The following is a 25,854-nucleotide window of genomic DNA, read 5'->3' as shown; positions in this document are numbered from 1 at the left end:
GCCTTTATCAGTTGAGATATAGCTTACAAAAGTAGGGAAGTCATGTTGGAGTTTGTATAGAACTTTGGTGAGCCCACAGCTAGAGTACTGGTCACCACATTGTCGGAAAGATGTGATTGTACCGGAGGGGGTGCAGAGGTGATTCACTAGGATCTGCCTGGGATAGAACACTTAAATTATGAAGAGAGGTTACATAGGCTTGGCATGTTTTAGTTGGAGCAGAGAAGATTGACGGACGACCTGATTGAGGTGTACAAGACTATAACAGACATGGACAGAGTGGAATAAGGAGCAGCTGCTCCCCTTAGTTGAAGGGTCAATCATGAGGGGACATAGGTTCAAGGTAAGGAGCAGAGGATTTAGAGGGGGATGTGAGGACAATCTTTTTTACCTAAAGCCTGGTGAGGGTCTGGAATGCACTGCCTGTGAAAGTGGTAGAGACGCATTCTCTCACATCAGCTCTGCGAAGTGTGGATGAGCACTTGGCACATCATAATATTCAGGGAAATGGGTGAAGTGCTGCCAGATGGGATTAGGTGGGAGTTCAGGTGTTTCTAGTGTGTCGGTGGGGACTGGATGGGCTGAAGGGCCTTTCTGGTGGCGTATGATTCTATGAAGTTCAAATCAGCCAGGATCTACTGGAATGGCGCAGCAGGTTATGAGTGGATGTAAATGATCTACACAGCAGTTTAGGGATGAGGTCAAAGTGGCACGATGTTGACTCACCAAATAGTAAGATGAACCAATCTTGAGTTATGAGAGAAGCAGATTGTTCAACACTTGGGTCATTTGCAATTTTCCTATTTGGGCACAATTGCAGGATTTTTTTTAGGATTGCGAATCAAAACTGAAGGAGAATAGAACAAAATGCTCCAAACCAACTTGGTTTGCAGCGAGCATTGCCAAGAAAAATTCACTGATTTTTTTTTACATGCAAATGAACGATTCATTTTTAATGAACTTGTTTGGCTAACGTTGAGAAGTGTGCGCAATCCATGTGAACTTGGCTCTCATCTTGTTATGGCCATGTATACATGCCTTAGTCTTTCATAAGCTACTCATTTACATAACGTTGTATTTTCAACAGACAAATCCAAACATGCACTCAATCGTTTGCGACACACTGAATGAAGGATTGCTAAATGAGTGTCATTGATTTCAGCTAAAGAGATTTCTGAGTCTGACCTGCAAATACATTCACCAATTAATCGGATCAAAAGGCTCACTTTTTTTTGGATGGTTAAGAGTGTTGGGACGATTGTCCCTCCGTGTTTTTGAACTCAGTGAGGGCAGCTCTGCGAAGTGTGGCCTAAAGCTCCAGTTCTGCTGCTTCTGAAGACCGAGGAAGATGTCCACTGATTTCAGCGGATACTGGAAAATGATATCCAACGAGAACTTCGAAGAGTACCTGAAAGCCCTAGGTAAAAGCTGGCCGCTGGTGTCTGTATTATCTGAACTGGACAGTCCTGCACTCAACCGTTAATATTTAAACGGCTGCTTTGAGAGTGAACAGGAAGGTGGGAAATGTGAAATGGTTACCATCTTTCATGACGAGTATGTAAGGCGTTTTGGGGTAGAATCGATTTAAGTGCGATTTTATTTTTTTAAAAAGAAAACTGCTGCTGATATTTTATTCCTAACGTGTTAGAGAAACGTGTTTTATTCGTTATAGAACCACCAGCTAGGAGCGATGGTAGAAACACAAGTTATTTGAATTAATACCAATTCAAATTAATACCAATTCAACTACAGAAGATTGAATCTAAAACTTATTTCATGAATCCGATCTTTGCACACGTCTGAGCCTTCGTTTCGAGTGATGTTAGTATTAATACGGGAGGTTACTTAGAATATTGTATTTACAGTATATGGAGTAGAAATGATAATTGAGTTGAAATTCTCTTTTTGCATAGTATGCCATTAAGACTTGGTTTCTGGACGAATACCTGCTATTTTCTTTTTGTCCCTTTTTTTAAACAGATGTGAACATTGCTTTGCGGAAAATTGCGGTTTTGCTGAAACCAGACAAGGACATTGTTCAGACGGGCAATCACATGGTCATTAAAACCATCAGCAGCCTCCGTAATTATCTCATGGAATTCGACATTGGCAAGGAGTTTGTCGAGGATTTAAGCGGAATAGATGACCGCCAATGTATGGTGAGCATTGTGCAGTAAGATCTGAGAATTCTAGGTCAGAAGAGATTTGAATATTAGTACTCTTAATAAAGATTGGAAATCCACGCCAGAAACTGCACAAAGCAATCAGTGTGAGGACAATATAATGGATTGGCCATGTTAAACTTGTCCCTTGATGTCTGCGGTGAAGAAGTGGGTTTACGGGGATATGGCCTGGATAAACTGCTCTGGCAGAGAGTTGGTGCAGACTTGATGGGCCGAATGGCCTCCTTTTGCATTGTAGATATTCTAATACTGGCATTTTGTTGTCTCTGGCGCTTTCAATGGTTACCAGTGAGTCAAATTGACAGTGGATATAAGTGTCCTGTATAATCCTGTTCCCAAATTGATTTGAGTCATATTTTACTGGCCAGAAAATGGTGAGCCAAATGGTGCTGATGTTCTTTTTGTGTAAATGGTTCAGTAGCTTCAGATGAAGCATATATGATACACATGTGTTTGCCAATTCTTCAGGACTGGCTTGGTGTCTCCAAGAATTGAAGATCAGATGGTGGGCAATCCTGGAGAAGAATCATAGGGACATTATAAAAATGTTGCTTTTCTCTTCGCCAGATATAATATTGAAAATGAGTGGTGATTGGGGGGGGGAGGCTTTTGATGCTTGTTTCCCAGTCGTCCAATTCGGGTTTAGCTTTCCAATCGGGTAGGAAGGCAATGATCATGAGGGTGGATGTGTTGGCTGATGAATGTTGGAGCAAGAGGGCAAATCATGTGATGAAACCTTCATCACAGTTAGCAAGCCTGTATATCAGTATATGGTGACATAAACAGTTAAAAGTGCCAGTATTCAAACCTGATATCCCAGTTGTGCTGCTCTATTATTAGCTTTGCGAAACATTGACTTAAACTAAATAGTATAAAATTGGTGTGGCGCTTATGAAAGAAGAGCAATGTTCTCCTGATGCTGTGGCCACAAGTTATTCCTCAACCAGCGGCAACTATGCAGTTTAATTGGTTGTTTATTTCATTGCTGTTTGCATTGATATCAGGCTGCGCTTCCAGACAATATCGTGCTCATGTGCGGTATTGAGGCCAGCGTACGCACGCAAATCGGGTGTGTGCCACTGACAATTAGTGTCATTAACATCCGATGGACTGCGATTTCACTCTACCTGTATGATTTTTAGCTCATCTAATGGTAGGATGAAAGTTTATTTATTAGTGTAGATTGTCGGTGACCATAGGACACAGATTCTCCAAGTTTGTGACCGTTACTCGGAGCTCAGAAAATCTTGTACATATTGTGGCACTCATTGATACAAAGGCTGTTCATGGCTCCTGCATAATTCGATGGATGGCTCCTGGGTGACCAGAGCTATTCCTTAAAGAGGTGGCTGATGACTGAAGCTGAAGAGAGACACAACAGTAGTCATCTGTCCACAAGAGTGGTAGTAGAGAGGCCCACAGACTGATCAGAGGGAGCATTGTGGTGTCGTCCAGAGGGTGTCTTGCTTTGGTAAGGGGCAAGTCAGTGTAGGCTGAGGAAAGCAAACCAGGGAGGATGACTCCAGTGAAGGGTCAGAGATTGAGCCTGGTAACACACAGGGTGAAGATGTCGAGGCAGATGGTAAGAACCTTCAGGGAGGCAGGGACATGAGAGATGTTTTGATTCTGTGAACCTTCAGCTAGGTATCTGAGGCATTGATGCCTCATCAAACCAATAGCACTGTCTCATTTACAACAAAAAATGAAATCTCAACCCAGAACTCCAGCACAATGCAATGCCTTACGATACAAGTCTGTGCTGCACCTGGCCACTGTTCAAAGCATCTAACTTGGGTTATTAATGTAAAGGTAATATTTATATTCCTTTACAGCATTCAAATTTTCTAAACCTTATCAAAACTTCAAAGTAATAAATGTAAATAATGTCACCCATGACGTATCCCTGTAATGCTCAAGGTGCCTTAAACATATATCTGTGGGTGCTGTGTCTTGGTGTTTCCCACTCTCACCTCCTCACAGGCAGCAATACTGGAGGCAACATGTTGACTTTGTTGTCCTGGTGGCCATGATGGCTTTAGTGCTCATCCTCTGGCCACCGGAGCCTGAGCTGGCTCTGATTTGGGAGGGAGCATTCAGCCCCATGGTTGGACACTCAGTCATCACGGCCTTGTCAGATGCAACAACCACTGGCAGATGGGCTGAGGAATCTTGCCCTGACATCCTTCAGCATGAGGTGCATTTGCACCTCCCTGCTCACCATTAATGGATGGGCACCTACCAGAGACACTAGACGCCTCACTGATCTCTGTGGCAGTGACCTCAAGAGGCCCCAGCCAGTGTGCTAGCTTTCAGGTCTGAGCACAATCCCTGGTGCAATTGAGGGTGCCGTTAAATTTGCCTTGCCACAAATGTTGTCACTGAATTATGTGCAGGGTCAACACCGTGCTCATGGTCCTCCATGGCATACAGACCCTCATCGATCTCTGCCAACACGCTAGATATAAAGCATCTGCTGTCTGATAACCATTTCCAGAGGCTTGGCATCTGCCTCGAACTCCACAAGGTCCTGGTCTCCAGCAGTCCTCTCACCCTCGAATCTCCCTGCCTCTGTCATCACCTTATATGACTGTGATGTGCCGTTACTACTGTGCACTACCCGCAGAGATGACAACTTAATGCCTACCGATGTGAGTGTCTGCACTGGTGCTTGGTTCTGAAATGCAATGTGACTCGGGCGCAGGAGAAATGTGTTCCTGGGTGTCCTCAGGGTCACCTGCAGCTCCCATCGGATGGTCACGTGTGGAAGGAAGGCACAACATCAATGAATTCAATCCCCATTGTCACGATGCATTCCAGCTGGCTTGATGAGACAACAGAGAAATACTGCACAGTGCCACCTGCATTGGGACTTCAGTGGGCACTCTGACTGGGACAGCTCACTTCCTGATTAGAGGAGCCCATGAGCTCTCCTGTTCCAGTGCCAAATGCATCTGGGATCTGCACTTTTACCTTCACCCCATACCCCTGTCTCAGCAGACCAGACGAGTGAGCTGGCCAGTGGCACTCCAGCTTCAGAGCATCACTTTCACTCTTGGTGAGGTTCTGCAGATTTGAGATTTCCCCCACTGATTTGGCAGCATTCTGTAGAATTGTGACTTGTCTTGTCCCCTCTGAGGAACAATAGATGGCCTCTTTGGTGTTCCATCCACCCCAGTTTTCCCCTACCCCACACCTCCCCATTCAATTCACTGAAGCCTATTGTGCTGACAATCCAGGGTAGGCTTCAGTGCCAGTTGACATACACACTTAGATCCTCTGAGTGCCCCGGGGAAATGGACACCTGACTACACTTCTCCACAGGTCCATGTCATCTCTGCACTTAACCCTTGCCATCTCTGTTTTGTGCCAGTGAAGCCAGCTGAGGCTCACAACGTTGTGCCCACTGACCTGTTTGGTGACCTCTGACCAGACCTTCTTTTGTCAGGTGGAATGACCTTTACTTGACATCCCTCATCATGAGAATGTGCCTGGCACTAGCCCACTTGACTTACCCACCCACCTTCCATGACCACCTGATGCTGATGCCATAACTGGGCAATAGGAGCATTTTTATAATGGTTCCAGACAGCATTCTCAGCCTTCCTTGCAACTCTGGGCAGCCTTCAGGGCACTGCATTATCCTGGGTTTAACTGCCTCCCTGCCGGGTCCTCTTTGGACATGGTGCCCAACATGTTTCCACCCCCGCTTAGTGCGAGCCCAGTGGGCAGACATGTAACATGCTGAGCAGGCCTTGACTGGCCACCCAGTGTAATATCATGCAGACTACACAAAATGAGGCAGCAGTGGATTTCACATCCACTTCCACCCACACCAATTACATCCTGAAGGTAAAATTCAGGCCGAGAGTTTCACGTATCACACATCAATGATTACATGAAATAACTAAATAGTTGTTTGGTTATGTAGATGGATGGCACAGCAGTTAGCACTGCTGCGTTACAGCTCCAGGGACCCAGATTCATTTCCGCTCTCCGGTCACTGTCTGTGTGGAATTTGCACGTTTCTCCCCTTGTCTGCGTGGGTTCCCTCCGGGTGCTCCGGTTTCCTCCCATGCTCCAAAGGTGTGCAGGTTATGTGAATTGGCCAGCTAAATTGCTCCTTAGTGTCCAAAGATGTGTAGGTTGGGGGGATTAGCAGAGTAAATGTGTGGGCACAGGGATAGGACGGAGTTGGGCCTGGGTAAGATACCATATCAGAGAGTCGCTGCAGACTCAATGGGCCGAATGGTATCCTTCTGCCCTGTAGGGATTCTATTCATTGGAAATTGCAGGTAAAATTAGAAATGTTGAAAGTTTCTGAGAGCACTTTCTGAAGATTCTTCCACAAAAGAATGTTTGGAATACAGATAGGAAGACTTGTCTGAAGTTTGAAAGATACTCAATCCATGGAATTAGTCATACTTCAATCATTTAACTGACCTGAACTATAGCAGTCTCAACACTGCATCAAAATACGTTGGCTGATTATTAGCTGAATTAAGAGTGGCCAGTATCAAACATTACTGCTGCAGAGAGAGAGAGTGGCTTTTCACAATTTTATCACTGGGGCTACAACTGCTCAAGTTGAACCATGAAGCCTATGATAAGTGCTCTTGAAGTAAGTCCTTGGATTAATAAATGAACATGAATTCTCGTGGCCAATCAATAAACCAAATGCAAATTTAATACCTATTTTTAATAGTTTTTATACACATTTGACATTGTTTTAATTATTTTTCCATTTTAGACCACCGTCAGTTGGGATGGGGATACACTTGTCTGTGTACAAAAAGGAGAGAAACAGGGTCGAGGTTGGACTCATTGGATAGAAGGCGATGAATTGCATCTGGTAAGTTCATTTGTTGCTGGATAACATGGTTGCACCTATTTCTTCAGAGGATTTGTATTCTTAAAAGGATTATATCTTTTTTGGTATTTGAAACTTTATTACACATAGGCCAGGAGATTTCTGATGCAGTGGACACGTAAACTTCATGCTGCCTCTTGGTTTTTAAATTAGCGGAGTACTCATCTGACACTGAGTGTACTATTGAGTGGCTGTATGCCTGGACACCAAAAAATGCAAGCAAAAATTCAATCTAGCCTGCACTACTGAATGCATTATTGCATCTCTTAGAGGTCATGTATTTTGAGTGAAGTAAATGCTGGAACTCATTCTAAATGTGAGAAAGACACATTAATGGTACAAATTGCCAGAAGTCTTCAAGAATTTCAACGCTGCACTGAAGGCTCTAGTCCAGGAGGTGGCGTGGAAGAACAATGTCACCAAATCACAGGAGGCTAGGAATCCCTCCAGACAAACTTTGCGAAGGCAGTGGGACTGAGTAACTATGGGCAATGCCAGGTGTCCAGCTCCAAGGATCTGACTGCAGTGCTGCACATAACCTCTTGGGTCAGTGAATATAGCTTCAAATATTACATCACTACTCTGAAGAGTCTTCTCCATGCACCACGCCCCATTTGCTTACCAACAATCTCTATTCATCATGACTTCTACCCAAAATTCATAGCTTAACACCACCCTTGCACACTTGGCAATGCTGTGAATGTCCTACCCAATCTCAGTTTGCAAATGTTTGTCAACTTTTCAATCATGACAACCAAATCACTCAAACACCATACTTACTTCCGCTAACTGAACAAGGCAGTGCTTGACCAGAGGCAGCAGCACTTAACTGAGAAGGATGACAACAATTGCCTATCCTCAGCTCAATGGAGGAGATCATTATTAAGTCTATAAATCATAACTATTGGAGCAGCTATGACCTACAGTGAGATTGAAACTATTGAAGATGATGGAAGCTTATTCCTAATCTTCTTCCTCGGATCCCACCTCTTCCTCGTCCCACAATTTCTTCTGATTTCCAAGCTATGGATGGTGTTAAAAGGCAAATCTTGCTTCCCCTTTTCTCCTCCCCACCGCATCATCCTTGTACCTTTTCTCCTTTCTACACTATGGCCAGGCAATTCTGGAAGATAGAGGTGAAGGAGCCGCATGGAAATGATGAAGAAAAATTGCCATTACTCTCTCCTATACTCACAACCACCGGTTCAGATACTGACATTCAACTTTAAAAAATTGCTTCGAAGCAGGTTCAGTATGTGGTGGAATAGCCTCTGGTATGGGCAGAGCAATTATGTCCCACTTGTAATGTGGTGGCCTCATGTGTTTTATCCAATTCCTCCGAGGATGGGAGCCTATGTAATGAGCCCAAGAAAGAGGGAGCAAGGACAAAATGTGGGGAGAATGTTCCAATTACATCAAAAATCAGGAAAAAAAAGTTAAAAGGAAGAAGAACTCAGGAGATGTTATTAATGGAAGTGTTAGAATTCAAAAAGAAGGTACAAAAACTAGCATAAGGGCACTTAATCTGAATGCTCGTAGCATTCAAAACAAGGTAAATGAGTTGAAGCCCAAATCATTGTGAATGAGAATGATTTGGTGGCCATTGCAGAGACATGGTTGCAGGATGGTTACGACTGGGAGTTAAATATCCAGGGGTACCAGACTGTTTGGAGGGACGGACAGGAAGGTAAGGGAGGGGTGTACCTCTGATATTTAAGGATAACATCAGGGTGGTAGTGAGAGATGATATAGGTTCTAAGGAAAAAAATGGTTGAATCCATTTGGGTGGAAATCAGAAATAGTAAGGAGAAAAAAATCACTGATGGACATAGTCTACAGGCCACCAATTAATGACATTATGTTGGGATGAGAAATAAACAAAGAAATAACCTCTGCATATAAAAATGGTACAGCAATTCTCATGGGGGACTTTAATCTACATATCAATTGGTCAAACCTGGTCAGTCAAGGCACCCTTGAGGAGGAGTTCATAGAATGTATCCGCGATAGCTTCCTTGAACATATGTAATGGATCTACAAGTGAGCAAGGTACCCTAGATCTGGTCCTGTGTAATGAGTTGGGAATAATTAATGATCTTGCAGTTTAGAAGAAGTGATCACAGTATGGTTGAATTGAAAATACAGGTGGAGCGTGCAGAGGTAAAAGCCAATACCAGTGTCTTGTGCTTAAACAAAGGAGACCACAAAGGGATGAGGGAGGTGTTGGCTATGATAGACTGGGAGCAAAAACTTTATGATGGGAAAATTGAGGAACAGTGGAGGAGATCCAAAGCGATCTTTCACAGTGCTCAGCAAAAATATATACCAGTGATAAGGAAGGACTGTAGAAAAAGAAATAATCAGACATGGATATCTAAGGAAATAAAGGAAGGTATCAAATTGAAAGAAAATGCATACACAGTGGCAATGATTAGTGGGAACGTAGAGGATTGGGAAATCTTTGAAGGTCAGCAGAAAAGCTACAAAGAAAAGTAAGATGGATTATGAGAGTGAACTAGCTCAGAATATAAAAACAGATAGCAAAAGTTTCTACAGATATATAAAATGAAAAAGTGTGGCAAAAATAAACATTGGTCCTTTAGAGGATGAAAAGGGGAATGTAATAACTGGAAATGAGAAAATGGCTGAGATGCTGAACAATTGTTTGTTCCCTATAATGTTAAGATCCATCAGCCACTTTACAGCCTGCTCCACCAACCCATCCATATTGTTTTGTGGATTACAGCTATTCTCTACACTATTCACTACTCAGCTAATCTTGTTTCCCAATCATGTTCCCCATGTTCATACCTAAATCGTTAGTTTATAACACAACTGTAAGGGTCCCAACACCGAGCCCAGTGGAACACTACTTAAAACAACTTTCCATTTGCAAGGGTATCCATTGACCATTATCCTTTGTTTCCTGTTACTGAGCCAACTTTTTTATCCATCATGGTTTGTGCTGTGGAGAGTCTAGGGTGGTCTAGGGGTGGCATGTGGCACAGTGGTTAGCACTGCTGCCTCACAGCACCGGGGACCCAGGTTCAATTCCCAGCTTCGGTCACTGTCTGTGTGGAGTTTGCACATTCTTCCTGTGTCTGCGTGGGTTTCCTCCAGGTGCTCTGGCCTACTCCCATAGTCCAAAGATGTGTAGGTTAGGTGGATTGGTCATGCTAAATTGCCCCTTAGTGTCAGGGGGACTAGCTAGGGTAAATGTATGGGGATAGGGCCTGTGTGGGATTGTGATCAGTGCAGACTCTATGGGCTGACTGGCCTCTTTCTGTACCATTGGACTCTAGTTGACCTGTCCAGATCACTTCATTCTGAATTTCATTTGCTGGACATTCCAGAGTCAGCATGCTGGTGCCAGTGTTGCCCGTACAGTTAGTGGTACCCTGCACCTGGAAAATGCCTTCAGTCCTTATGAGACTGTATGTTTGCCCCAAATACAGAACCTCAGTGATCTCCCTTATGCAACAGTAGATGACAAATGTCACTTGCTTCAACTTAGAAGGAAATTTCATTGGCAGTCTTCACTGTGCTCTGAGGCAGAGATTATGGCTGCAACAGGTGGTACGTTTCAATGAGGTCATCCATTGTGCTTCAAGGACATCTCACAGATGGTTTCTAGTTGTATGAAAATTGTCTCCTGAATTTCTGAAGTGTGATGGTCTCTGCTGAGAACCATAACCACCTTCTCCTCTTCCCTCTTCTGGCAGCTTGTGTTGCGTCTGCTCATTATCTATGATGAGAGGCCTGGAGACATGCAAATTACTGCATCCATAGCTGAGAGGGAGTGTTGGTGTAGGATCAATGAAAGACTAAAGCATCTGCTTCACGTTCCCAATAGACTTTCGCAATGATAAACAACTCTTGAAGCCATAAAACACTTCATCTAACCTGGAAGTTGTTGATTATCCCTTTAAATAACACTGGTTGGGTGGGTAGTGGTTTGGAGGGTTCTTTCCTGCCACCGAAAGCATGTTCACCTTTGCACATAAGATGTTGAGAAGTTGGAGCATTGATCCCCAGAATGGCAGCACTGCCATGAAATCAATGTTGCATGATGGTTGGCATCACAATCTGCCTACTCGACATACCTCCAGTAGACACTCACTATACCTTCATCAAAATGATGTTCAGCATGGTTAGCACCATGAGTGTGCAGGTGCCATTTTTGGAGGCAAACAGCATCCCTGTTGCCAAAAAACTGGGAGTCAGGAACCCAAAGTTTGCAACTCTAATAGTTCATACACAATGATCTTGTAAATATTTGTAGCTGTTGTATATAATGGCTAGGAGGAAATGGCAGTGCTAATGGCACCAAGAAATGCCAAGTTCGATGAAAACCTCTTGCAAGTAGTTAGTAAAGTTGGAACTTGTAGGTAGGAATTTGAACTCTTTCCTTACACATTATATTCCAAAGTGCGGTTGGATGTGACTTTATCACTGAAGAGTTAAGCTATTACGAAACAGAGACACAGGGCACTTGGCACAGAAAGCATCTTGTAATCAATTTCATCAGTGCCAATTCAACCAAAACATAATATTAGTTTGTGATTTACCTCAATTTAAACAGATGTTATCAGATATCGATAAATCCGTATTCTCCTCCCATTTGGAGGGACTGGTGATTAAGAAATCTGGTCAAGGTTCATTATCTAAGTCAAATCTCATAGCAGTACTGTCTCCCCATTCCATCACCTGGTTTCTGCTTTTCCAGATTAAACAAACAGTTTTGCAGAAAATTTCACTTGCGGCAAATTAAGTATCTTAAACAAATTGGTCGATATTTGGTGAAAGGCAAACCTGCTCAGGTTCTTGTCATTTATGTTGTTGGATCCCTTCACTCGGGCAGGTGTTTCATTTGCTTTTGTGCTAACAGTTTTTGGTCTATCAGAAATTAACCTATATCACTGTGCATTATTCCCAGTTGGTGATTTACGTAGCATGTTTATTGCCTGTCCATGCTTTCAGAAAAAGCCTAATTTTTGAAACCTAAAATTTGAACAAACATGGGCAGGAATCTGAACCAATAAATAAACTCAAAATTCTAATTCCAGTGGTAAATCTTATTCGGTTAGTAAACCTTAAAGGAAACTACTTGAATTCATTTGATGGTACACATGCACTTGTCAGCCTTGTTTTTAATACATTTCAGCAATTTTAACTCTATACGCAATTAGTACTTATTCAACAAAAATTGCATAAAACTCATCCTTGTGCTCTACTGAGTAGGTAACAAAGATACCACCCCACCAAAGCTGACAACTGAATTCTTTATTCCATAAGTATGTTAGGTTCCAGTGGTGCCATTGAGACCTGATTGCAGTTTTAACTGATGGCCTAAGCAGGAAAGGATATTGAGAAAAGAACCCAGGGTGATTCTGGGTCCTTTCCCAAATCCATTTCTGCTGAGAAAACAAACACATTTCTTATATTTTCCATATGGGGACAGGAGGGTCAGAACATAAGATAAATGAGAAGCGAATCCCATCATCAATCTAGTGTCAATGCATGTTTTTGGGCTTGCTTGGGCAAGAAGTGTTTCCACCATTTCTTGACTTGCATGTGTGAAATCAACCAGTGGGATTTTGATGATATCCAGGATATCAATATAGTCTGTCATAATTTCAGGAACAGTGGATATGTTTCCAATTCACCTCACTGTCAACCCTTCCAAATCATGACTGGGGTTAAATTAGGGCCAGAGGTGCCTACTTTATAATCTCTGTTGACATTTTGTGACAACATTCAAAAAACATTAGCATTCCTTTTACATTCGACATGTCAAAATACATTTCCCTCCCCTGCTCCTAAAGCCACTGGTTAGTTCTTGTATCACTGTTCATTACCTATCAGAATGGCACAGTGATTTTTGGTAGGCAGTTTAGCTAATGAGCTGAGACTGAAGCTATACTCACTCAACAACCAGGGATGCAGAGTTCCAGGGGTCATTAACTGACTGTTTCTCTACATGGATTAAATTTATTGAAATTAAAATTAAATAAACTAACTAAGCTTAGAGCCAGGATAAAACCTGAGATCCACTTGAACTACATAGGTTGATAGCAAATTTGTATTGATCCAAGGAGGATCTGGCATCATCTGTGCAAACCCTAATTCTGCAGTTCTTTTGCCATGTCAGAAGCTTTGCTACCAATAGTAGGATACCAGACCAGCACAATTAAAGAGTGCCCCAAAACATTATTGTTAAAAAATGTAAAATCCTCAATAGAATGATCTTATAAATAAATAACAAATATTTAAAGAAATGCAATTAATTTTAACACCTTTGTTTTCTTTCTTACCCATTTCCAGGAGATGCGGGTTGGAGACGTAACATGTAAACAGGTCTTTAAAAAAGTGCAGTGAAAAATCTAACACATGACTGAAGACAAAACAGAAAGGAGACACGTTAGCTAAAACTGGAGGAGCTCTACAACCTCTAAACCTTTTAATATGAAGAATAAAGTTGTGCATAATATCATTGGAGACAGTTACATATTCACCTTTTTAAATGTTACCAGAAGTAAGACTTTCCATGCAAATAATTTAAATGTCACATTTTATTAGCAGCGTCTTGGCCTCTTTGGTTATTGCTCTTTGGTTGGAAATTTAAATGAGTGTGATCTGTTGGTGTCTCATTTTTCAGTAAATTGCAGTCAGTTTAATGTTGCATTTGAATTTGCTTTTCTTTATGGTGTGTGATTTATCTCTCATTTTATCTCCTCTCTCATTTTATCTCTGTATTGCTCCTTCTATTTCCTTGTTTTCCTATCTCCCTTTCATACCTATCTGTTTTTCTATCACAATCTAATTTTCAAGTCTCTTTTGTAGTCACTAGCTCAGTTGTCTGAATGGAAAGGAAATCTCCTTGTTTTACCTTATTCACCCATATTGATTTGTGCAGAATGGAAATTGCTGCTACTTTGTGAGAAACATGACATTTGCTCCTTTTTCAAGTGTGATGCGCTTTATCCTTAGACCTGCACCTTTGTGATTTGAACCTGGCAACCTAAATGATTTTTAATTAAATTATATTCCTTGCGTCAGCAATTTCAACTGAATTTAACTTGAATGTTGACTTGATCTTTGTTGTTCCTTCTGTTCAATCTTTACATTTGATCTGAATTTCTATAGACCTGTTTGTTAAAATTTATAGCATTGAGTATTGGTCCATTTGATTTCAACTAATTTGGAAAATCTCTTCAGTGTCCAAATAACTCTTCCAATTATTTTGTGACGTGACTTTTCTTTGTGGTTTTTATTAAATATCTTAACAGATGGTTCATGCCATCAATGCTCACAATCCAAAAGAATACATTGTCTGCCAAAGAGAAAGCAAGGTTATTGTATTACACTACATACTGCTGTGAAAGGGATTCCTGACACAGAAAATACTATCAGTACCATACAGTAAATGTTAGGAGCAACCATTCAGTTTTGCACATGCCTTATTTGCAACTATACTGCTGAAAGTAAACTTGGAAGTGCTACGTTGGAAAAGTATTATGTTGTGATAAAAATAAATCCACAGCAGAAATTCTGCATTGCCTTTGTACTGTCAGTTCAACCTGTGTATAAAGAACTGTTTGAAGTCTGGCCACTTTCCAAAACCCCTTTGACAATGTGAATAATACTGTGACAATATGAAGAGTGCTGAGAGAACACTGAAGTGGAATGAAAGCTGATATCCAGTTGCACTAGATCTACTTTGTACCTTCTGAATAGATATGTTTTTAGCACTAAAGGGGCACTACTGTCAACACAAGTGGTGAAAAGCAACTCACCAAACCCCCCCGTGGTGAGTGTCTACCCCTGTGATGAGTGTATCAGATGACTGACGTGCAGAATGATGGCCCTGATGCTAAGCAATTAGAAGCTGAAAATGTGAATAACTGGGGAGCACTACATTTTTTGATTGAAATTATGCATTAAAAGTGTTCTGTCTCAATTGGGAATTCTGTACAATGTCAGGAGCTGGTTTGGCACACTGACATTCCATGCTTAAACCAGATATGTATGTTTATCTGCAGTCAATTATATCCCACCTGACAATAGCTTTTGAAAAGCAATAACCCCATATTAAATGACTTGATTAAATGTTTTGACAGATTTGATCAAATGTGACAGGTCCACGGAACCCCCATATGACTAGCATTTGTCTTACTGCTTTTTTAATTTATTGAGGCCAATGACCCTAATATCCAGTCTGAGAATCATGGCAAATAATCTATTTGTAATGAGGTAAAGTCAAGGGCAGAGCTGAATAAATCCTCTTGGGTTAAAGTCCTCGGAAAAGTAATAGTTGTCATTTGAACTGTAAACGACAGTGATGTTTGCACAACTGAACAGTGTATTTGGCATTCAGTGGTCAAACGATTACAGAGGTGGTGTAGAGTAAGCCTTGTGTTTCTAAAATGCAACATTGTTAAAATATTCTGCATATGGCATGGATTTATTCAGTGAGCACATAACCACAGCAAGACTGAAAGTTTCCGATCATCTTTCAAAAAATTCAAAATAATTGCCTGAATTGATTAAAATTTACTGGGCTTTCCTCATTGCATTTTCACCTTCACACCCCTGCACTTTCTCAACCCTGCATCAATAGTGAGGCCCTGCTAAGAACACATCAAGTTTGAAGGAAGCATGATACTTTTGACCATTTCCTTCGTTTGCTTAAGCAGACATTTATTGTCTAAGTTTCAAAAGCTCCATCCTTTTTTCTATATTTAACCCTTGCAAGCTGATGCCTAATGATGATCGCACTTACAGAAATCAGCATCCCCCTAGATTTTAAGTTATCTTTGCACTGCATTGTCAACCTCTCTTTGGAATGGTAGACATTTAAATTAGTGGAACAGGAAAAGTAATTAGTGTCTTTACTTGCAAACAAATAGCCAGGGATTATGGTAGCATAGTGATTATTTTACATGATTGCACTAGTTCTTCAGAGAATGCGAGTTTGTATTTGAGATTTTGAATATTTAAAAAAAACTAGATGTAACATTTTTTCAGAATAATTAGAAGTTAGATTGCTGTGAAAATTCAGTTGGTTCACTAGTCCCCTTTTGGTAAGACAATTTGACATCCTTAACTCGTCCATGACTTGATATTGACACTAGCATTGTTGGCTCTTAAATGCTGTCTGAACTGACCAAAGAACCAATCTAACTGGATATAATGTTGCCAGTAATGTCCATATCCTGGGTATAAATATAGATATGTATATAAAGAAATGGCAGATATTCAAAGACCAATGTTAGGTTGATTAATTGATTGAATTGATTTGTTGAATGGCAGTGTTGTCCTAGGAGGACAGATTGAATAGAATGGGCCTATATTCTTCAGCGTTTAGCAGAATGAGAAGTGACTTTGTTCTAATGTTTAAAATTCTTATTAGATTTTCATTGGAGTTGGGAGGACACTGTGGACCTTTAAAAATGGAGGGCCGGACCTGGATGCAGTGGTCCTATCCCCATATCCAACAAGTCTCATCTTTACCAATAGGGGAAAGGTGATGTCATGTGACTCATGGGAGACACAAACTCAGGCTACATGAACTTTCTAAGTTCAAGCAAACCTAACTTTGGCAGCTGCAAAGGAGTTAAACTGAAAGAGAGTGTCACAGATTTTATGGAGTAGATGTAAACCCTCTTGAATGGTGGATAAGGTCTATTTAACTATCATTATCTGAAGCTTTTCATTCCCTTACCTATAGATGTTTACAGCATGGAAACAGGCCCTTCAGCCCAGCTTGTCCATGCCGCCCTTTTTTTTAAATCCCTATACTAATCCCAATTGCCCGCATTTGGCCCATATCCCTCTATACCCATTGTACCCATGGAACTACCTAAATGCTTTTTAAAAGATAAAATTGTACCCCCCTCTACTACTAGCTCTGGCGGCTTGTTCCAGACACTCACCACACTCTTTGTGGAAAAAATTGCTCTTTTGGACACTTTTGTATCTCTCCCCTCTCACCTTTAAACCTATGCCCTCTAGTTTTAGACTCCCTAACCCTTGGGAAAAGATATTGACTATCTACCTTGTCTATTTCCCCTCATTATTTTATAGACCCCTATAAGGTCACCCCTCAGCCTCCTACACTCCAGAGGAAAAAGTCCCAGTGTATTCAGCCTCTCCTTATAACTCAATCCATCAACTTCCAGTAGCATCCTAGTAAATCTTTTCTGCACTCTTTCTAATTTAATACCCTTTCTATAATAGGATGACCAGAACTGTACACAGTATTCCAAGTGTGGCCTTACCAATGTCTTGTAGAACTTCAACAAGACGTCCCAACTCCTGTATTCAATGTCCTGACCAATTGAAACCAAGCATGCCCAATGCCCTCTTCACCACTCTGTCCATCTGTGACCCCACTTTCAAAAAGCTATGAACATGTACCCCTAGATTTTTGTTCTGTAACTTTCCCCAATGCCCTACCATTAGCTGAGTAAGTCCTGCCCTGGTTCAATCTACCAAAATGCATCACCTTGCATTTGTCTAAATTAAACTCCATCTGCGATTTGTCAGCCCACTGGCCCAATTGATCAAGATTCCTTTGCAATCCGAGATAACCTTCTTCACTGTCCACTATGCCACCAATCTTGGTGTTATCTGCAAACTTACTAACCATGCCTCCTATATTCTCATCCAAATCATTTATATAAATGACAAATGAGAGTGGGCCCAGCACTGATCCCTAAGGCACTGTTTAAAACAAATAGGATGCAACTGTTAGTGAAGGTTTTTTAAAAAAAACCCTGTTAGACTATTCTGCTGTACTGACTAGGTGGTGTAATAACAATTAGCCAATTTTCAATAGTTATTTAGTGATATTTCCCTCAAGGTTCTTTATGAATGCTTGGCTGACTTTAAAAAGCTACACCTATTCAACAGGGGTTTTGGATTCACAGTTTGATTGACTGGTTAATGACCCTATTAAAGGATTAGTTATTTTTGAGGAAGGTAAGGACAGAAGTAGGTTTCTTTTTTAAAAGGGATTAAACACTTGAGGTTTAAAAGCATTGAACAAGCTTTCATGAATTGGATATGTTGAGTAACAAATCTGTATGGTGAAATCTGGATGTGCTTTATTTTTATTTTATCTCCATGAAACTCCTGAGATCTGCCCATGATGTTTACCATGTGATTTGTCATGAGTTGGAATGGAAGACAAAAGGGATCATGGGACAGATTAGTGTATGGATTGGCATGGGGCCATAGGAGGGCTGGGAGAGAGGGGGAGTTGAGGATGTGTGGGGGAAATGGGTTAAAGGGCCAAAGATCCTATAACACAACTAGGTCTTCTCTGACCTCTGGCTACCTACACTCAGCTTCTGGGCTTGGTGGGTCTGACTCCATCCTGAACACCACTCCACCTTGGGTGATGATCACAACGTTTAAGGGCCTTTTTACCAAGGGTGTTAAGAAATTTCCTGACTTGAGCTATCTACCAACATAGTGCAAATCTGGCCCATTGTCTGGAGATAAAGGGTCAGTCATTTAGGATCTCAGTAGACTGAGCTAAATGATCTCATAACCAAAGGATCAAATGAAAGCTTTGCAGGCTTGCGAAATCCAGTCATGAAAGGTGGTAGACAATTAGATGCCTGATGGGAGGAAGAGGTGCAATAATGACCTAGTTCCTCAATTATGCTAAAATCTAGCATGTGAGTGGAAAAACAAAGCTGAAGAGTTTGTAACAATCTTTTGCTAAAAGGGAGAATGGATGATCCAAGTCTCCCACTCATGGCCTGACCATTTACAGATGGCAGTTTTCAACCAATTATATCAGTCCACACTGGATACAGCAAAAGCTATAGACCATAACAACATCCTGAGGATGAGGCCGAAGACATGATCTGGAATTAGCCATGCTCCTAAACAAGCTGTTCCAATCTGCAATAACCCTGTTATCTACACAACAAAGTAAAAATTGTTCAGGTATGTCCTATTGACAAAATGTAGGACAAGCCTTAATGAGCCAATTATTGTCCCATCAGTCTACTCTCATTCGGCAGCACAGTAATGTTAATGCTTTCAAGCAACACTACTTATCAGTAGCTTGTTCATAGATGTTCAGTTTGGGTTCTACCAGGACCACATGGCACCAGGCCACATTATAACCTTGGTTCAAATGTGAAAAGAGATCTGAATTGCAGAGGTAAGGGGAGAGTCACTGCCCTTGATATCAAGGCAGCATTTGGTCAAGGAGCCATAGCAAAATTGAAGTCAATGGGAATTGGTGTGGGGGGGGGAAGGTGGGGTAGAAAAAAAACTGTCCACTGACTGAAGCCACACTTAGCACAAAGGAAGATGGTGATGCTTTTCTAAGGCCAAACATCTCCTGCTCCAAGAGTTAGCTTTGGGAGTTCCTCAGGACAGTGCCCTTGGCCATCTACCTTCAGCAGCTTTATTGCTGGCTTTCTTTCCACAAGTTGAAATGTTTTCTGATGGTTGCCAAATGTTCCATTCACAACCCCTCAGGCAATGATGGAGATTGTGCTCTTATGAAGCAAAACCTGGATAACTTTCAGGCCCAGGCAGATGAGTGCCATGTCTGAATATCATGGATATAATCAGTGTTTTGAACCCACTAAGGTCATATTCTAATACATTTGAGGCTCCGTCAAACACCTTAGCACGCTACACAACCTTGCCATACAGAGAGGAATGCATTTGGAGAAGATTCAGTAGCAGTACCTTCATTGAATGAGGTCAACATGACAAATGGAGCCAAAGACAATAGGTTACATTTACCACTCCTTTAATCTTACCTTAAGCAACACTGAAACCATTCAGACATTTTCCTTATCAATGCCAGATTAACAATGCAAAATCAAAAGCTGATATAACACTGCATTGTAAACCAAAGTGCATGTGTGTTCAAGATGATAATTAAAAGCTAAGTGCAGTAACTGCCTTGAAATGATTCCTCAGCCAAGAAATGATCCAGATATCTTTCATAAAAGACTGACTTTGTTATGAGTCCCCTAGTGGCACCAGTAAAATTGGTTGAAGTGTGATATTGTTCATTTTCTGATTGTTTGCTGAGTGAGGTGATGGAAAAGAGTGAATTCTTACATTTTTTGGGGAGAGGTAGAAGGAATATGGGCTAGTTTTCTCAACAGGAACGCAGAAAAACCCCAGCCTTTGTGATGATTACCTGACACTGCCTCTCTTATCATCTTAGACACGCTGGATTTTAGACTTGGATATCTTTTAAGTGTTAGGATCAAAGTTTAAAGTTTATTCATTAGTGTTGCAAGTGGCCTTAAATCAAAACTTCAATGAAATTACTGTGAAAATACTTGAGTCGCCACACTCTGGCACCTATCCAGGTACACTGCGGAAACATTTAGCATGGCCAATTCACCAAACCAGCACGTCTCTTGGACTGTGGGAGGAAACCAGAGCCCCCGGCGGAAACGCATGAAAACACGGACAGAATGTGCAGACTTCACACAGACAGAGGGGAGAGTTATTGGGGGTTACATGATCCATCGGAACATTTGTGGTGCGCGAATCGAGAGCGGGAATGTGGGCTTCCTGCCAGTTGGAGTCTGGGAGTTATAGACTTTGGAAATATTCTTACCTCCATCTTACGTAGAGTTATTTTCCCCCAAATAAACTCCTGTTTGTTTATTTGCCTTGTTGGCCATATATTTCTCACAGCTGTTACACTCATAATAGTGGCACCAGTGCACGAGTGAATGTTCTCATCAGTTTATTGATTTCCTATTGATTGCAGTCCGAGCAATCCCCTAAGCTGGAAATAAAACCCAGGTCCCTGGCGCTGTAAGTTCTAATTACTATGCCACCATGCCACCATCCAAGGAGGATGTTTTCCTCTTTGCACTGACGTCGGACACCTCTAGGGATTTTTTATATTTGTTCATGGAATGGGACCCTATTACTCATCCTTATTGCCCTAGAGAAAGTCCATGTGTTGTAGCGATACCCACAGTGCTATTAGGAAGGGAGTTCCAGGATTTTGAGCCAATGACAGTGAACAAATGGCGATATAGTTACAATTCAGAATGGTGTGTGTAACTTGGAGGAGAACTTGCAGGTGATGGTATTCCCATGTGTCTTCTGCCCATTTCTTTTTGGTGGCAGAAGCTGTGGGTTTGGAAGATTTTGTTGAAAGGGCCTTCTCCAGAAAACCTGGGGAAACCGCTCCACAGCAAAAAAATTTGTATCCATGTGGCCAAAAATCTGATAGCAGTAAAATACAACCTCACTTAAAACCAAAAGAGGAAATGCTGGAAAATCTCAGCAGGTCTGGCAGCATCTGTAAGCACAGTAAAAAGTCTGACAACACCAGGTTTTAGTCCAACCTATTTATTTGATAATATACTCACTAGCTTTCGGGGTTACCCCCTTCGTCAGGTGAACCTGACGAAGGGGGTAACCCCGAAAGCTAGTGAGTATATTATCAAATAAATAGGTTGGACTAAAACCTGGTGTTGTCAGACTTTTTACTGTGTTTACGCCAGTCCAACGCCGGCATACCCACAGCATCTGTAAGGACAGAAAAGAACTGACGGTTCTGGATGATCCTTTGTCAGCTCTGAGAAAAACTTTGTCAGTTTTGATAAAGGGTTGTCCAGACTCAGAATGTCAGCTCTTTTCTCTCCTTACAGATGCTGCCAGACCTGCTGAGATTTTCCAGCATTTTCGCTTTTGGTTTCAGATTCCAGCATCCGCAGTAATTTGCTTTTAACCTCACTTAAAAGTTGCATTTCCATTTTAAGTAGGCCTTGGGTAGCCTCCTAAAAAATTTTGCTGCAAAGATGGGCAGGTTGCTCTGCTCCCAGAGCTATCAGAGGAGCAGCTTGCTCTCATGCTGGCACTCAGCCCACTTGCCCAATTCTTGCTACTGATTAAAATTGAATCTTATATGTTCTAAGCTGCATATCTAATTAAATTAATTAGACCATTTGCTTTTGACACAGTTTGAACATTCCAATCAAATAAAATCAGCCTGTCAGCGATATTCGTAGCAATAATAACTATGTTTCCCTTCTGATGACTTAACTGTTTAATTTTAGAAGACTTACCCACAGCATACTTCTATTTCACGATTATATTCTAAAATTGTATGTAAAAAAATTAACAGAAACACACCGTCTTTGTAAGTTAAATTGATTTGTGAATTTGCCACCTAAGCAAAGTCAAGAAGAACTTGTGCAATGGACAGAAGTTCTCTTATCTGATAATGTTCTCTGACATGTTGAACTATGGTCCTTCCTGAGATAAATAGGAACAGTATAAAAGCAAGAGCATTCGGCTCATTGTCCTGCTGGATCTTACAAAAAAAAGGTTTTCTTTCTCTTGACTCTTTGCTTCAGAAAACTGACAAGATGCCAGCAGATTACAATGGAACGTGGGAGATGATAGAAAATGAGAATTTTGAAGGGTACATGAAAGCTTTGGGTAAGTTTTGACATATATCGAAAGTCTGACAATCACAGAGGCGATTTTTTTTTTAAATTTCAGTTTGAGATCTATACGTGGAAAATGGCATTGCAAGTTATAATCTTGAGACTAATGAAATGTGGGAAGAGCATAACACAAGACCTGAAAGTTCAAATAAGTAACCAATTTTGTCAATTGCACAGATTTCGTAGTTAGCAAATGCTGCTTCCAGTGACCTTGAAAAAAGCTGTCCATATTGATCGAACAATCCCTGTGGCATGGCTTTTCTCTTTCCCAATATCAGTTTACATATGGGACAAGTCAAGGGGATCTCAAATCATACAGCAGCAGGGATGCCTGCAGGCAAGCCAATCACTTTGAAGCAGTCTTACAAACAATAGACCAGGCAGTTAAGAGCACTGAATGCTCTAATTTTTCATTTAAAGTTCAGAGAGTAAAATAAGTTATTGTGATTGAATTACGATAAAAGTCAATTTTACAAAGGTTTTCACTGTGGTAGCATGCCCCCTTTAAGGGGGAGTTATCAGGGTTTACATGACCCATCGGACCATTTGTGGTGCGTGAATTGAGAGCGGGAATGTGGGCTTTCTGTCAGTTAGAGACTGGGAGTTATGAACTTTCTTATCTCCATCTTACGTTGAGTTACTTTCCCCCAAATAAACTCCTGTTTGTTTATTTGCCTAGTTGGCCATCTGTTCCTCACAGCTACTACACTCATAATAGTGACACCAGCGTAAGAATGAAAGTTCTCATCAGTTTTTTGATTTTTTATTGATTGCAGTCTGAGCAGCTTCAGTGGCGCCCCCTCTTACAAAGTGTGGAATCACTGTCAGCAGCTTCTGGAGTTCCACATTAACCTGCACACGTGTGGACTCCCAAAGTTACTGGCAGTTTCAGGGCAAAAACAATGGCATTGGTGACAATTTCACTACCACTTCCACCTCAAAATCCAAGCCAACATTGTCTATAATACAAATTCCTTTAATTCTTGCTTTCTTTCCTGAAATTATCTTGTGATATTGATAAGTTTCTGTACAGTCTTTCAGTAATGAAGAACAATGTCAGTTTAATCTTGATTTGTCAACTTTTTGGGGATAATGTCTGTATTCAGCTTTTGTTATTTTCTAATTTAGGGTTTATGTATTTTTCTGTAGTTTGACTTAGACGACTTTCAAGGAAACTTTCCGGCAAGTCTTTGGTCACTGTACTGGTTGACCCTTGATACAGTCAGAGTTCCAAATTGAAAAATACCAGAAGTTCCTTTATGCTGAATGAACAATACTGATTTTGATTTTGTTACAATTTTGGGATAATCATCAACTCATTGATCAGGACCGTAATTTTCTGGCTGCTTTGCACCTAGCACAAATCACATAAGTCCAGGAAAATTCCGTGTGGACAGGTCTGAAAACGGGTTTTGTCCCTGGAGCCAAACTGTTTGCAATCTTCAGGTCCCTTTATGTTGACGCAAATTGGATATCACCTTAAAAGGGTGCAAGGCTGATTAGCAGGAGATTGACTTGATTTCAATCTCATTAGCGAGATTATCCCCCTCCCAGAATGTACACCCCCCCCACCCCCATAGGAAGTCGCAAAGTCGTACAGGTGTCAATCACTACTAGTCCCTTGAAATGTAGTCCAGGCACCATGGATTGTGAGGACAAATGAGGAGGTGAGAATCATTCAACATTAGCCTCCAGGGTGCAAAAGGGAAAATTAGCCTGTGCCATGGTGAAGGCTGGGATGGGAGGCTTTCAAGGGTGCAGGGGCTTCAAGGGGGCTTGTGTTGGCCTGGAGACCCTCAGTTCGGGGGTTCCCACTGGGTTGGGGCTCGTGTGGTGAGTATTCTCACTGGCTGTGGTGAGGCGCTTGAGAGACTGCCTATGATTCCAGTTGCAAAGCCCACTAATATCGTACTGGTTTTCCTGCTCAAAAGGCTTTATGATTTATTTTTGGCATTCCACCCCAGGCCCCAGTAACAGTTATAAACACTGGTGTGATAGGCACACGGTGGGTGGGCTAAGAGACCATTAACCTCCTGGTGGTCAGGGACATGGCTGGGCATTGCCAGCCTCCCAGTGCCAACCAGCAGCCTGACAGTGCCAGGTGTGCACTGCTAGGGTACCAGAGCAGTGCCAAGGAGGCTGGGGCATAAGGCAGGTGGAGCTTAACAGGGCTGGGGCATGATAGAGCTGGTGCATTGGGGGGTTCATGAAGGGGAAGGTCATGAAGGTGGGTGTCATGAAGGTGGTACCCATTTGGAGGAGTCCAATGCCCAATATCAGTGATCTTTGTCAGGGGGGTAGTGGGGAAACATCCATTCAATGAGGAGAGTGCAGGGAGGCATCCCTTATATACATCGGTGTGGGAGTCCCCAGTGCCCTAGGTGGATGTCAAGGGGGAAGGGAGGGTAGTCCTCAAATTCAATTTGCGATCAGAGTGTGCTTTAAAAATGGCGCTCGATCTCTGTGAAGTTGGGCTGACCAGCGTGCCCCTCTTAAAGATGGTGCGAAACTCACCCAAAAAATGACTAAATGTGGGATGGTTGCGATCCAATTCATGCTTGACATTCCAGTGTGGATCACACCCTTTTCCCACCCGAAATAACACCTTTGGGAGGAATTTTCCAGCTGTTCACACTGACAGGATTTTCTCGTTCCAATGCAGTGAATGGAGATTTAGATGAGTGCCAAATTATCTGTCCTTGTATAGAGTAGCAGCGGTGTGTGAACATCCGGGTAATTCTGACCTTAATCAATCTTTGTGAGAATTCCTCCCCAGGTCTGTTAGGCCAAGAACACAGAAATGTCATGAAACGATGGGGAGGTCAGGCCAGTTCTTCTGTTATTACAGCTGGGCATACATTACAATAGCTACTTGTTTGATAAGATTATCCTTCTAAAATTCATACAGAATTCTTCTATTGTCCAAAATAGATAGGATGGCACAGTGGTTAGTATTGCGGCCTTACAGCGCCAGGAAACCAGGTTCAATTCCCAGCTTGGGTCACTGTCTGTGTGGAGTTTGCACGTTCTCCCTGTGCCTGCGTGTGTTTCCTCCGGGTGCTCCAGTTTCCTACCACAGTCTGAAAGGTGTGCTGGTTAGATGTATTGGCCATGCAAAATGCCCTTTCAGTGTGCCTGAACAGGTGCCAGAATGTGGCAACTAGGGCAATTTCATGGTAACTTTGGTGCGGTGATAATGTAAGCCTATTTGTGACAAATAAATAAACTTTAAAATGTCCCATTTTGCAATGATCAAGTCTCTCACATAAATTATTGCAAGCAAGATGCTGAATTTTTGTACTGGTCCATTTGCGAGGACTGTCATAATGCCAAAGATATT

The 25,854-nt window shown here is 41.7% G+C and overlaps 1 protein-coding gene across 2 annotated transcripts in view; it reads left to right on the top strand.

Moving 5' to 3' along the window:
• The first annotated feature begins 1,120 nt into the window (after positions 1 to 1,120).
• Positions 1,121 to 25,854, top strand: part of LOC145340945 (retinol-binding protein 1-like) — a 45,352-nt gene continuing 20,618 nt past the window's right edge. The window contains exons 1-4 of one of the 2 annotated variants that reach the window (XM_080185550.1): positions 1,121 to 1,421; positions 1,981 to 2,159; positions 6,931 to 7,032; positions 13,375 to 14,602. In XM_080185550.1, the coding sequence (XP_080041676.1) occupies positions 1,349 to 1,421; positions 1,981 to 2,159; positions 6,931 to 7,032; positions 13,375 to 13,428 (408 nt within the window). In that variant the 5' untranslated portion in view covers positions 1,121 to 1,348 and the 3' untranslated portion in view covers positions 13,429 to 14,602. Of the gene's footprint in view, positions 1,422 to 1,980; positions 2,160 to 6,930; positions 7,033 to 13,374; positions 22,507 to 25,854 lie in introns of those variants that run through there. The other variant, XM_080185551.1, reaches the window with a different exon arrangement.

The sequence above is a fragment of the Carcharhinus amblyrhynchos genome, chromosome 3 (assembly GCF_965287045.1).
Source record: "Carcharhinus amblyrhynchos chromosome 3, sCarAmb.v2.hapA, whole genome shotgun sequence".
Classification (NCBI taxonomy): Eukaryota; Metazoa; Chordata; class Chondrichthyes; order Carcharhiniformes; family Carcharhinidae; genus Carcharhinus; species Carcharhinus amblyrhynchos.
This window is presented reverse-complemented; position numbering and strand designations above follow the sequence as displayed.